A 13,923-nucleotide genomic window follows, 5' to 3' on the forward strand; every position below is an offset into this window, starting at 1 on the left:
GGAATACCCTTAAAAAAATACAAACAGTCATTTTATTTCAATTTTAAGTCGAACATGATTCCTTATTTATTGATTTGGCGTTTAATTTGTAGAACTCCATTTAAATTTATGTATTAATTTTAAATCTAACACAGATTTTTTGAGTCTACTAAGTTGTATTTTATTAACAAAAACACATAAAAATTATATTGTGACAATTGTTTCGCCTTGTTAGGGCATTATCAAACGAATGCACAAAACATTCGTTTGTTAATGCCCTAACAAGGCGAAACAATTGTCACAATATAATTTTTATGTGTTTTTGTTAATAAAATACATCTAAGTAGACTCAAACAATCTGTGTTTGATTTAAAATTAATACGTAAATGATTCCTTATCATTGACTAACATTATCATTATTATTTTTTTATTATTTATTTGGCAGTCACCCAGTGAAAAGATGTTTCTGCCAGTCTCAAGTATTATTTTTATTTACAAACGAAATAATATAAAATAATATTAAACCTAATTCTAGAATTGCGGTCATAATTTGTAAAATGATAAAGCTAAACGCATTTTTTTTTAAAAACTTAAACAATATGCCAAGTTGATGTTAACTTCTGATCACCGTCATTATTTTTTTTAAATATTATTGTTTACAATAATTCCAAAAACAATTACATGTTAGCCATGAAAGAAAAGAGGCTGACAACATTCTAAACGCTATTTAAGGAAAAGGTTTTTTTTTTGTTTGAACTCCATTTTGCTAAATAACATTGTCTACTGAAAGATACTCAATATTAAATGACTTTTTTAAAACGGCTATCCATATTGTTGACATCAATCTGATGCAGCGACCTTTTGCACCATTTCGGCACAGATAAAGGTGAACTAATGAATGTTCTGAACCGTATAACTAAAGCGAGCTTTATATTTTTTTGGTCATGCCGTACAAATTTACTATAGATGAAAATAATTTTTTTTTTACAGTTTTGTAAATTGTTCCTCGTCCAAATTTTAAATAAAAAGCGGCAACAGTGCCGCCTCTAAAAATTCTACTTACATATAAGTTATTTATTGTAACTGCAGACAGTTGGTAGAATTCCATATTGAATTGTTGGGTAATATATCCAAAATTAAACAAGGTTTATTGGATTGTATTCTACATTTATTTTACACTCCATATTACCACATTATCCTAGTGTTTGATGCGCGTTTTCACGCGTTTCGTCTTTTTAAGACATTGTCAAACACTTCGTATTACCACATTATCCTAGTGTTAAATAATGTCTTAATAAGACGAAACGCGTCACGTATTAATATATACATAAATAAGTGTGGAATTCAATTCAATAAACCTTGTTTAACTTTGGATATATTACCCAACAATTAACATATAGATAAGTTTACAATCCAAGCTTTATTTTTATCAAAAAATTATTAATAAATGTAAATTTTTGCAGATCTCGAATGTCACATCTACTCACGCCGGTGTCGACGCAAGAAGAATTGGGTGCCGACAATATTACACGGCAGAGATTCCGCCGTAGAACAACATTCAATAGGATGATCGAACCCTTAAAATTTACCATTAAGAAAAAATAATCATTTCTCCAGTGTACAAAGTTATAAAGTTATTTGAAATAATACTCCATCGCTTCAGGGAAGTGCCATTATTCAGTGCGTATTGAACTACCTGCCAGAGTAACAACTGTAATATAATAATGTTAAATAATAATTGTTAGACCTAACTCTTAGTAAAAAAGATATTTTTCCATTAACGATGTATAATAAAGATAACGCTTCACACTGTTGACAGTCCAATGAATCTAAGAGTTCAAAATAAACCTGTTTTAAATTATTTCAAGACCCTCGTTATGTTTTTTTTGCAAACTTGTTTAATTAAAGTCAAATTCTGACAACTATGTATATTGTTTAAATCGATATTTGACTCGGAAAACCGATATCGTTTTTTGTTAATTGAGTGATAAAAATTCTTGAGAAATGTAATTGTTACCAAATTAAACATTTTTAATTTTATATTATTTTTGTCCTACGTTTTTATCATGTTATGAGTTGCGTATTTAATAAATATAATAAAGATCTTTTTTTATAAAACTTGTTTTACTTTTATCATCCGTGGCGCTGTTTATATTTTGCTTTTAACAAAATAACAAAAGCAGCAAATAAAATTGACTATATAAAAAAAAAATTTAGTTTTTATAGATTATAAATTTTTCATTGTACATAAAGGTTTTTTTTAATTACTCGTTAATTAATTTTGAATTTTGTTAGTTGTGGAAATCAAATTTTCATTATTATTTTTTAAATCTGGTTCTTTGTGAGGTAGCACTGAATTAAAAAAAAATACATATGATTAAATGATAATGATAATTATCTTATTTATTTATTTTTATTTGTAAAAATAGGGTATAATACATTTTTGTACACATAATGAAAAAGCCTAGGTATGCAACTCCATATCGCCTCTTCAATATATAGAGGTACATATATAAATTTCTTATTTAGGCACCTGATAGACCTCAATAATTATTTGCTTAGAGATGGCTGTCGTTTTTTTAATATATGTTTTTTTTTTTTTTGAATATTGAAAGCATTAATTTTGTGGATCATATTGATATTTTATTTCGAGAAATAAAAATACTTTGTGTTCTGATCCACTCACATTTTTATTAACCAACTAGTTTCGGCAACAACCTGTTGCCCTCTTCAGGGTTACATTTATTACTAGTACAAAGTATTTTTATTTCTCGAAATAATATATGTTTTTTTTTTTAAATCATAAACCTTTTAATGATAAAAACTCTATACAATACTGGTAATGAGACATACCTACTGGAAACAACTTAAAAGAGATCAACACTTAAAATACGCTAAAAAGGCACTGAATATTAACATAATCAAGGAAGATTTACACTGGAATGGGGTTTCGGAATTACTCTTTCTAAATACATACACTGAATTCAGAATGGTATTCACAAACTATTGTTTCTTTGGTTACAACTATGAAGTTTGTGAAATCTAAAATTGCATTCACCAGCAAAGGGGAAACAGCTACATCTGTTTACTCAAAACTCTTGTGTGCGCAGAATAAGACTTTTGTATTCACTATGTCCAAATGCGGGAGCTTGAAGCAGTTGACCCCGATTGCTTCAAGCTGCGTGTCACATAACTATCATAAAAAATAACATATAGTCTGATGGTAGGGACTGACCAAAGCCATTTCATCGTAACGTAACACGTTACGATGCGAGCAGTCATATAGTCAGTACAGCAAGCCGAGCGCTCCATCCATAGTTTCAGATACTCGCCGCGAGCGATGTTACGATGTTACGTTGCAACGAAATGCTCCAGTCAGTCTCCACCATAAGAGACTTCATGACAGTCTGTATTTTCATCAGAAATAATAACACATAAGGAACTTCAAATAGATATTGGCCAATAGAAAGACTTATCTTTGACAGGTTCTTTAAAATTAAACAAAAGACTACAAGGGAATATAAATAGGTACATGCACAGAGGCTAGTTTTTGCAGGGCGTACTTCACTACTCAGTTTATGTTGAATTTGTCATCCAATCAAACAAATTTATTTTATGAATTGTCAATAGAACCATTTCAAATTTAAGGTGTTTCTATAAATATTACTCAAAACAGAATGGAAAATGTTTATTGTGTAAAAAAGATTCCCTCTTTCTAAAGAGGGAATGATAAATAAATTTCTATCATTACCCATTCTAATGGGTAATGATAGAAACTTCACTATATTTCAAACTTAATTATCGTAACTGCATAAAAAATTTACATTAAAAAAATATTTTAGTATGATTATTATTAAAATTTTAATTTATTAACAAATTTAAAGATTATTTAAGTAATATTTATAACCAATGCCAACAAAATATGTATGATTAAAATAATATTATTAAAAATATATTTATTTCTGTCTGTGGATAATCATTATTATTAAATATGTTCTGAATTGTATACTTATGTGCAGAAAATAAAGATAAATTACCTTGAACTAGAATGTCGCGACAAAGTCTAAAAAGAGTTGACAATCAATCATTCAAATTAACTCATCTCAAAATACATGTATAAATTGACTTGGTCACTTTTTATAGCTGGTTATCAATATGCAACATTACATATCTATATAAAAAAAAATACAAATCCACCTACATAGTACATAAATATTTATATTTTCCCAAACCCTTACCCTTATTATCATTGACTAGTCAAAAAGTCCTTCAACATTATACAATAAATAATGATCAACCAACGAGTAGAGAGATTCACCTTTTAAAGGTAAGCGCACAATATGAAAATCTTTACTAAGTACTACTTTACATCACTCGATACTTGTTAAATTATTGAATTTGATTGACTTTAAATTTCTCATATGAAAGTCTACAATATTAGCTGAATTCATGAGATTCTTTATATATACATCTGGATCTAGGTTATCTATTGAATCCGTAATCTTTAAAACATTTCCATTAGTGTGTAGTTTATCAGGTGGATCTAACAGATGCCGTTCATTGTTGTCTTTTTTCTCCGACACCTGACATATTTGCAAACCGCGATTATTGGACACAATTGTACCGGGACAATCCTCTATGTTTCTTTTATTTCTATAATGTACTTTGGCGACTTTATTATTTTCATTGACAGTTGTATCCTTGGATTGTACGGTGTGAACTTCCAAAATATCTCTTTTTCCACCTACATAGTCATTTTGAGCAACATTGACTTTAGTATCGGTAATTTTAGTTTCGACAATACTTTTGGCAGTAGTTTTCACAGTTTCTTTTTTGGCTGGTTCTATTTCAGCGTGCTTTTCCAATTTTTTATTATCAGTCGCTTTGGACATCACTATTGCTATCGGAGGCCTGTTGGCGAGGTTTTCACTGTCCTTGTGACTGAGAGTCAAGTTAGTTGCGATAACTTTTTTCATATGCTCTATATCTTCGCCGGCTTTATAAGATTCTGGTACATCTTTCTTGTGAAAATGCGCATCGGGTAATTTGATGTCATTTTTTATCGGAACTTGATTATTAATTATCTTGGGAACTTCTTTATTCTTATTATCATCATGTACAACGGGTTTAGTTTCCACATTTTGAATAGTGTTAGTAGTGGACGGTTTTCTAACGACTTGCTTATTTTGTTGAGCAATTTTGACAGAAGCTAAAGTGGTTAATTCTATCTGACCTCCCAAACTTTCAATGGCCATCTTGGCTATTTTCTGGATATTCTCAACGGCTAGTTTTTTAGTCTCCGCACTGAGGTTCACATCCGCTTTCTGTTTTATTTCAATATTTTTTTGGGTCTCTTTAATTTCTTTGAGAATTTTTTGCTGTTCAATGACCATCTGTCGCTGTTCTTCCGCGTGCCTCTTGATTGTATCCATTAATTCTAGTTTTTTGTGATCTTCCGTTTCACTCTGGACCGCCTCATTCCCTAAACTTGATTTTGAGGGTTGTTCGGCCGGTAAGTTGATAGTTTTGGGAGTATCTCGCAATGGCGGGACTTTATCTAGTTTCGCTTGCGGACTGGTGAACACGTTCAATTCTAACTGAACTTCACTATCACCAGCACCTTCTTTTTCATCTTTGATTGGTGTCACAAATTGAGTAATTTCTTTCACCTTTTCCTGAATAACTGGTTTTATGATCGGATCTTTTTTTTGTTCAACTTTATTTTCATTTTCTATTTTATCTTCCTGCGGTGCGATGGGGTTCGGTGGTAAAACTATAGAATCGGCATTCCCGACTTTCTCAATACTGGCGATTGTTTTTTTAATCTTTTCTGGCAAAATCTTCGCTTCGTCCACTATATTTGAAATCACTTTTTTGTCTGAAAGAAAAATCAGTATGAAAAACAAATATGTATACTGATAAAATTATAATGATTAAGTAATAAAAATAATTTGTAAATTTTTACCATTTTTTTCACCTTCCAGAGCTTCGGGGGAAATAGCTATCATCATTTTACTCTCGAGGTATTTATTATGAGAAGATTCGGCGAGAATTTTATTTTCTATGCTTAAATTATCAATTTCAACCGCTTGCAAATTAGCGTACGTACCCAAGACCATGATAATTATTCCAAAACATAGAACCAACTGGAATAAAGTCAATACGGAAAATATTTATCATTAAAACATACAAGAAATCTATAAAATCTTACAAAAAGTCAATTTCAATTACCTGAGCTAGTAATCTTTCATTGGTGTTCTTGGTCGACATACAAATGAAGCAAGTGGCTGGGAATATAACGCAGATCATCACTCCGATCGTGGAGCCCACGAGACCTAGTACCAACTCGATGTTAGGCAGCATCAACCCGAGGAGCAGGGATACCACTATAATACTGATCGTCAAACACTTAAACCTGACTTCCGGTATCAGGTTATTGAGTAGCTCGTGGTGAGAGGCCTGCCCCTTGATGAACAACAGAAAACGTGATGAGTGAAATACTAAATAACAATTTAAGCTACTAATATTAGAGGCAAAGGAACATTACCTTCCTGTATAAGAGTGAATATAAACTCGCTCTGCACGGGAAAATTATCAGCGGAAAACTAAAAGCCAGAGACATCACAAAGCCCATTTTGATTGCGTCACTAGCTAGTGAAGGGCTGAAACTTAACAGGATATTACCTGAAAACATATTTACCAAATTACACACGAGAATAAAATTACAAATGGGAGTGCACTAGAAAATCATTAAATCAAATTATATATTAATTTTCACAAATTCATTTCACAATGTATTATTGTGAAATTGATTTGTGAAAATGCAAAATGTATTTATGTATTAAAGAAACAAAGAAAAAAATCACTATAACAACACAAACGCATCGTAACACAGTGAAATAACTGCTCCGCTTTAGGATTCGAATCCAGCTCCTCTGATTTCCAATTATGTGCTTTATCTAAATAAGTTAAAAGGGGTGTAGTCTCTACAACAATGGATATTCATAAATTTTTGGCCAAGATAAGTGTCTACTTAGCTTAGTGCTTATTGGCATATATGTAAGTGTCCACTTGTAATCCAATAATAAAGGACCTTTTTTGTTGTTGTTTTTTTAATGAATAACCCGCAAAGCCTCTTCTTTTAGAGGCTAATAAAGATAGGGAAGGTAAATGCGAAACACACAGCACAAACACCCAGACCAATTGAAAATAAATCTGTCTTGAATATATTTTACAATCAGTGGGAATCGAACCCGCGACGCCAGTTTCGCAGTCGAGCGTCTACCCAACAACGCCATGGCGCCTGACTGGCAATCAGGGATAACAATCCCAATTTTGGAGAAGAATAATTATTTCTTACGATACGATAAATTTATGTTATCCTTGTCTCGCTTTATTTGTTTTTTTTTTTAAATGAATGAATATGTTTATACCTGATATGGGTTGATTACAAAAAGCGATATAACCAAACAATCCCATAAGAACATACACAGCTGAGCAAATATTTACGGCATTTTTGGTTACAATATTCATTTTATCTAGAGTAGCATTCGGCAGGGTGTCGTAAATCTCAAACAGCTGTCTGAAATCATTGAAAACAATAAATAAATCATTAAAAATAGACCATGATTGACTTATTTTCTAAACGCCATATTAAGATTTTGTGGATACTGAACCTAGGACTTTTTAAATTATAATAATCCCCAAAATGTCAATAGTGCGGTCATAAAGCATTTTAATAAGTAAAATCATTTAAAAAAATGTTTAAGCAAAATCATTATTACGGCATGTATCACTCAATTTTGGGAGCTTTGCCAATAAAAAAATAAAAATAATCAAAGGATGAATAAAGGTAACTTTATTTTTGGCACCTCAACATAGATGAAGAAGAATATGGAAGTCTGGGTATTTACAGGGCTTACGACCTGTCATAGGCTGGTGTTAAGTGATCACTTTACACACATGTAACATTCACCGTGATTGACAACCACAGTAATAAAATTTTCGGAAGTCATACATACATACAGATATATAGACATACAAACATAAGTGGAGAAACCCAGATTTGTGTAAAGTATTTGGATACACTCAAAATGTTGTAAAAAGGTAACTATTAATTATAGAACATATGACAAACATAACCGTGAAACATGAATACACATATGGCAAGGCCAAATTATTAGTTACAATAAAACCTGGTAAAGACATGTGATATATGTTTTTATCTAGGTAAGTAAAAACTATAACAAGGTTACATACAAGTAGTAAAAATCAAACACTGTATTAAATAATTTACATATATTTTTCAACTTTTAAATGTTGTTACCGTATTTAGTAGAAATACCAAACTATAAATTGTTATTTTTAGCTTGTAATCAAGCTAAAAAATTACTCACGTTTGACAAAATAACGCCATTGAAAATATTGGGAGGCATTGTAGAACTCCACTTGTATCCCAATATTCCACTTTATTCAGCCATTCTCCCGAAAACAATGGACCTTCAGCTTCTATAATTACCTAAACAAAAACATATTGTAACATACATTAAAAAATATATGAATATAAAAAGACAAGTTCATCACCTCATTCAAACCTTTCACTTTTACAATATTTTTCTCATTAGCAAAATGGTTCAAAATTGACTAGGATAAAATATATAGACTATATTACATAAGTCCTCCTCCGTGGTGTAATGGTTAGCATGTTTAGCTACCGGAAGGTACCGGGTTCCATTCCCAGAAGGGGGTGAAAATAAATATTAGTGATTTTTACACGCTAATATTTATTTAATATTACCCTGGTCTGGTGTAGCAGGAGTGATCACCTTGCTTTCATGTAACAATCAAGATACCACTGTGTCACTATGATGCAGTGCCCTATGCACCATTGGGTGCAGATAAGGGTAAGAAGAAGAGGCATCGAAGAGATTTTTTACTACCTAATCTCTTGATATACTCAAATATGATACTGCATAACATAGTAATAATTATGTGAAAAACTGTGTTAATGGATACTAAACAATATAAAATAAAGGTAGGTACAGAATAGGTACTTATTTAGATACAAAATTACTTTTTCATCACATTAACCTACCCGGACTTAACAAGGATTTGAAATTTTCTAAAACAATGTCACTCAATATTTTTTTACAAAAATTTTAGTAATATTAGTATGTATGTATGTAACCACTCACCGAGATTTTGATTTCTACCGATTTTGAGACGTACCTGTCTCTTCATCGACACAATCACTACAACAGCATCTAAACACTACTACCCGTCACCACCATAGCACTATTCACACACTTACAACTACACAAAATGTTTATCACATGCGATTTTGGTCAAACCGAGGACCAACATGCACTTTTGTACAATTGTAAGTGAATAGTGCTATGGTAGTGACGGGTAGTATGTAGTATTGTTTGCACGCTGTTGTAGTGATTGTCTTGACGAAGAGACGGGTACGTCTCGAAACCGGTAGACATAAAAATCTAAGTGAGTGGTTATATCGTAGTCATACAGGAGAAAGTGACCAAGTGCATTTATTTACAATAAAGTGATCATTGACTATTTGATATCTTACAAGCTTAATATTGCCCTGAAAAAATCTCAAAGGATTTTCAACTTGGAAGTATAATATATTGACTCATCAAAAATGACTAACTGCATTGATGTTTATTTTCTTGCCAAGCAAAAGTGACTTAAATGGCCCTCCTGAACATTTTACGTTTTGGTAGTTGGGCACATTCTCCTGTACGACTACGGTATACTAACATTACTAACATTTTTGTAAAAAAAATTAAAAATGACTGACCACAAAGTAAATGCTTTAAATATTAATAATATTGCAAATATTTCACTTGACAACCTGATAATCACTCAAGCAATTTATTCATATTTTCAGTAATCCTTAAGGTGGAGACTGACCAGAGCTTTTCGTCGTAACATTGCGAGCATCAGCGAGCATCCGAAACTATGGATGGAGCGCTCGGCTCGGTGTACTGACTGCCTGAATGCCCGCATCGTAACGTGCTACGTTACGAGGAAATGCTCCGGTCAGTCTCCACCATTAAAATCACACTTAGGGATACTTCACCATTTTTTGTTTTAAAACATTCAAAGCGTGTGATAAGATTTAGCAAAAGTTATTTTTACTTACTTTTAAAACTAAACAAAAGTAGAATCCAATTGTCGCTGCGCACACATTACTGAGGCTATCTACATTCCGGAGCAAACCAAGGGGGAGCACACACACTACAGAGACTATTACCATCACACCAGTTCTATAATGAAATCAATCACAAAATAAGTAAGATTAAAAACAAAATAAGAATAAAAGCCTATAATACAAATCTTTAAGATAAAATTTATGTCAGTAATTTAATTTCCTAAAATTTTTATTTATTTTATCATTGAAATATTTTATAATTGTCATATGGTATGTCAATAGAGTATTGTAAAATCATTTATGATGGATTGGTATTGTCTAATCAAAACACAAAATACCTCTCAATAAATAAACATACTTCTAGGAGATTACACTAAATATTTATAATCACTTAAAAACAAACAAAAATGACTACAGAAGAGTTATGTAAATTATTATTATTATTTAAAATGAAAGTTCAAGGTGATAAAATTTGTTACTACCTGTTGAAAATCAAATAATGTTTTTTTTTAGTTGAAAAATTAATTTAAATAAAAAAATTCTATTTTACACGCTTCATCATCTGCAAATGATTAAAAAATACAGTTTTATTATTGTTTTATTATTTCGAGAAATAAAAATACTTTGTGTTCTGATCCACTCACATTTTTATTAACCAACTAGTTTCGGCAACAACCTGTTGCCCTCTTCAGGGTTTCATTTATTACTAAATGAAACCCTGAAGAGGGCGACAGAAACCCTGAAGAGGGCAACAGGTAATAAATGAAACCCTGAAGAGGGCAACAGGTTGTTGCCGAAACTAGTTGGTTAATAAAAATGTGAGTGGATTAGAACACAAAGTATTTTTATTTCTCGAAATAATATATCAATATGATCTACAAAGTTAATGCTTTCAATATTCAAAAGATTATTATTGTTTATTTCTTTAATTTTAGTGACAATAAAAGAAACATTAATAATTAGAACTATCACAATGCACCTACTAAAGGGAGATTTTTTGAGATAGGGTGCTTGTCCACTACCCGGAATTCCATGTAATTTTATCGTCCGGTATGTCAGTTAGCGTTTAAAAATGACGATTGGCTTGGATTGGCTTGTGCTTTTGTCCATCTTTCTTCGGATCGGAGCTCTTGATCAGTGCGTGAACACGTTGCGCATAAATTCGATCACGCTAAACTGTCCCAGTCGTTTTCATTTTTCAAAACCGGACTACCGGACGGTGAAATCCCGTGTAGTGGACAAACGTCCATAGGGTTTGAACTTTGAACTTATTAAACCTTAGCACTCCTCAATTCCTAATTATTATCTTGTACTAGCATTAATACCTCAATTGATTTACTAAATAGTTTTAAAAAAATGAGGTCCTACATGAGTTTTATATTGGTCAATTTAATTTTTTTTTTTTTTTTTTTCGGAAATTGAAAAATATAATGTCTAGCTTAACTCATCATAGTACGCGTAATAAATACCATGCCGAGCCAAACTCCACATAGGAGTGTTAAGGGTAAAGGGTGTTAAGATTGAATTTACTCATATTTGAACTTAAAGCAAAAATATTATAAGCGTAACTTTTAATAAACATTTTAATTTATGAAAAACGAACCAAAAAATTAGTCATTTTGAGTCAGGTTATATATTGCCCTGAACTGACATCTGAAGCGCAAGACCTTCTAACTCGCTTTCATGTTATTAACACATTGTTTGCGGGAAACGCTTAAAAGCGTCTCTTACATACTGTTGGCAGAGAGCGGGAGACGCTATAAGTGTTATATTTGCTTACTTTTGGTGTAGCGCGAGGGACGCTAAAAAACATTGTATAGATCGGAATTGGGTTAGCGGTTACTTGTGATAAGTATACTGAGGGTCAGGTGGCAGGCTGTCTGAGTATAATTAGGGTCGGAATTGATGAAAAAAAACCCCGACCTCTATAAGCAGCTTGGTGCTAATAGAAGATAAAACAATGGTGAGGGTTAGAAGAAATAAAATGATAGAAGTACCTTAATGAGTCACTTTGATTTAAATTAAGCATCTTGGCTATGATTTGTGGTCCTAGATCTCCAACAACCACAAAATATGCCACGCAGGTTCCCATCAGGAAACCAATTATCCCGACTTCTACTGCAAGCTTCCCCGCTGAACCAAATACTTGGTATGCTGAAAATTAAATTGAAATATTAGAAATGGTCATTTGAAATTTTCGTATAAGCAATACATTTCTATGTAAAGTCAAATATGTTATTTAAGGAGGCTGTTCGAATTGCACAAATTGGACAGGAATGAAATATTGTAGAGTACGGAGGAACTTTCAAAAGTGATCATCAAAATGATCAACAAAACTTTTCCAAAAAAATTTCAAATTTATTATCTCAGCCAAAAGTGGTCAAAAACTACCTAACAAACCTACCCAACATTTACCAAAATAACTCTACTTGTGATAATTGTTCAATCTACTTTTGAACAAAAAAAAGCTGCATTTTATTTTACTGATGACGCATTATAGAAATTGATACAAAATCAATGATTTTAAAATTCTTTTGAATACTTTTTAAAACATTAAAATTTACGGGTGTTTTCTGTGGCAACACCTTTGGTTAAAAAATGACAAAAACCTGCATAAAACTATCGTGTGAATAGATTGTAATTACATTATGATTTAGATTTTTTATTTGTGTCTCTGACATTGCAAAAAAAGTAAAATATAAGTTTAATTTAAATTTGAAACTCCTCAGATGCAGTTTAGATCAAAAGAACATATTATATTTTTCAACAAATAAGCAATGTAAGGTGGATTTAACCATTTCGCATCTACAGATGATTGTATTTATTTAACCTTTCTAAAAACTCAATGGAGTTAAAAAGTAAAATTTTATCCTAAAATAGTCAACAAGATAATCATTGAACATGTCGATTAGGATGATTTGTCAAAATTTCATACAAATGTATGAATTCTAAGTGGGATAGAGAACTGTAGAAACAGAGGTCCAAAGAAATGGAGGGATTCCATTGTGTTATGCATTTACTTACCTAAAGCTTCAAAGTTTTTTCTGCGCGATACAATTGCTGACTTCAATAGAAAATGACATGCCAGCCTTGACATAAGACCACTGCCTAGTAAAATCATGATTGACAGTATTATTCCACACTAAAAATGCATAAAATCAAGAATTAAAAATAGTATTCAGAAATAATGTATTTTTTAAATGAATTTGTTCATATCATGTATGAGTGCACAATCTCGAGTGCTTACTTGTTTAAAGCAAAACGGCATCGCCAAAATCCCAACGCCTATAATGCTGTTTGCTAAGGTTACAGCTTGGCCTGAAACGGGGCCCATAGTTCCCATGGTAAACAAATTACACGTAATTTGGCGATAACATACTTTAGAACAAACTAAGAACTATACTTGGGAAGCATAATACACTATGAAAAATAAGCAATTAATTTTTAAACGCACTAAAAACACGAACGTAAACAATTAAGCGGTAAAATTTTCAAGTGGTCATTAACGTCACCTAGAGGAAAATTTGACATAACAGAAATGTTACCAGATACACATTTAAAACTTGGAGTGCGTTCCAAAACTTATAACTAACACTTTTATACGAACTAAAAACATACTGATAATTTTCAAATTATTTATCTTATCAGCCTCCCATAAAATGAAAATGAAATGGAGTTAAATGAGAAGTATTTTTTTTTTCACCTAAGTTTCGAGTCACCAAAATAAATATGTATTTTTAAAACTACGTTAAATCTTCTTTTTATTCTTCTTG

General features: G+C 31.5%; 2 protein-coding genes across 4 annotated transcripts in view; one reads left to right on the forward strand and one right to left on the reverse strand.

Annotated features, from left to right (window-relative positions):
* Positions 1-2,097, forward strand: part of LOC148314052 (uncharacterized) — a 34,129-nt gene extending 32,032 nt beyond the window's left edge. For both annotated transcript variants that reach the window (XM_088258045.1, XM_088258129.1), the window contains one exon: positions 1,443-2,097. In XM_088258045.1, the coding sequence (XP_088114171.1) occupies positions 1,443-1,584 (142 nt within the window). In that variant the 3' untranslated portion in view covers positions 1,585-2,097. The remainder of the gene's footprint in view (positions 1-1,442) is intronic.
* A 2,113-nt stretch (positions 2,098-4,210) lies between these two features.
* Positions 4,211-13,681, reverse strand: LOC148314053 (uncharacterized). Of its 2 annotated transcripts, none has more exons than XM_088258338.1 (10): positions 13,398-13,681; positions 13,175-13,292; positions 12,148-12,304; positions 10,142-10,265; positions 8,376-8,497; positions 7,413-7,561; positions 6,527-6,663; positions 6,211-6,438; positions 5,945-6,125; positions 4,211-5,857 (listed from the first exon to the last, which is right to left on the reverse strand). In XM_088258338.1, the coding sequence occupies exons 1-10, from the start codon at positions 13,491-13,493 to the stop codon at positions 4,350-4,352; spliced, it is 2,820 nt and encodes a 939-aa protein (XP_088114464.1). In that variant the 5' UTR covers positions 13,494-13,681; the 3' UTR covers positions 4,211-4,349. The 2 variants fall into 2 exon arrangements, with proteins under 2 accessions (XP_088114464.1, XP_088114381.1); XM_088258255.1 differs by having other exon boundaries at positions 6,211-6,444.
* Between the last annotated feature and the right edge of the window lie 242 nt (positions 13,682-13,923).

The sequence above is a fragment of the Brachycentrus maculatus genome, unplaced genomic scaffold, assembly GCF_059751285.1.
Source record: "Brachycentrus maculatus isolate JH-2025_06_01 unplaced genomic scaffold, ASM5975128v1 h1tg000002l, whole genome shotgun sequence".
NCBI lineage: Eukaryota > Metazoa > Arthropoda > Insecta > Trichoptera > Brachycentridae > Brachycentrus > Brachycentrus maculatus.

Coding starts and splice junctions, on each gene's coding strand:
- LOC148314053 (XM_088258255.1), bottom strand. CDS start 13,493: ATGGGAACTATGGGCCCCGTTTCAGGCCAAGCTGTAACCTTAGCAAAC. Junction 12,305..13,174: donor AAAAAACTTTGAAGCTTTAG/GTAAGTAAATGC, acceptor TTTAATTTTCAG/CATACCAAGTATTTGGTTCA. Junction 6,664..7,412: donor TTGTAATCAACCCATATCAG/GTATAAACATAT, acceptor ATATGTTTTCAG/GTAATATCCTGTTAAGTTTC.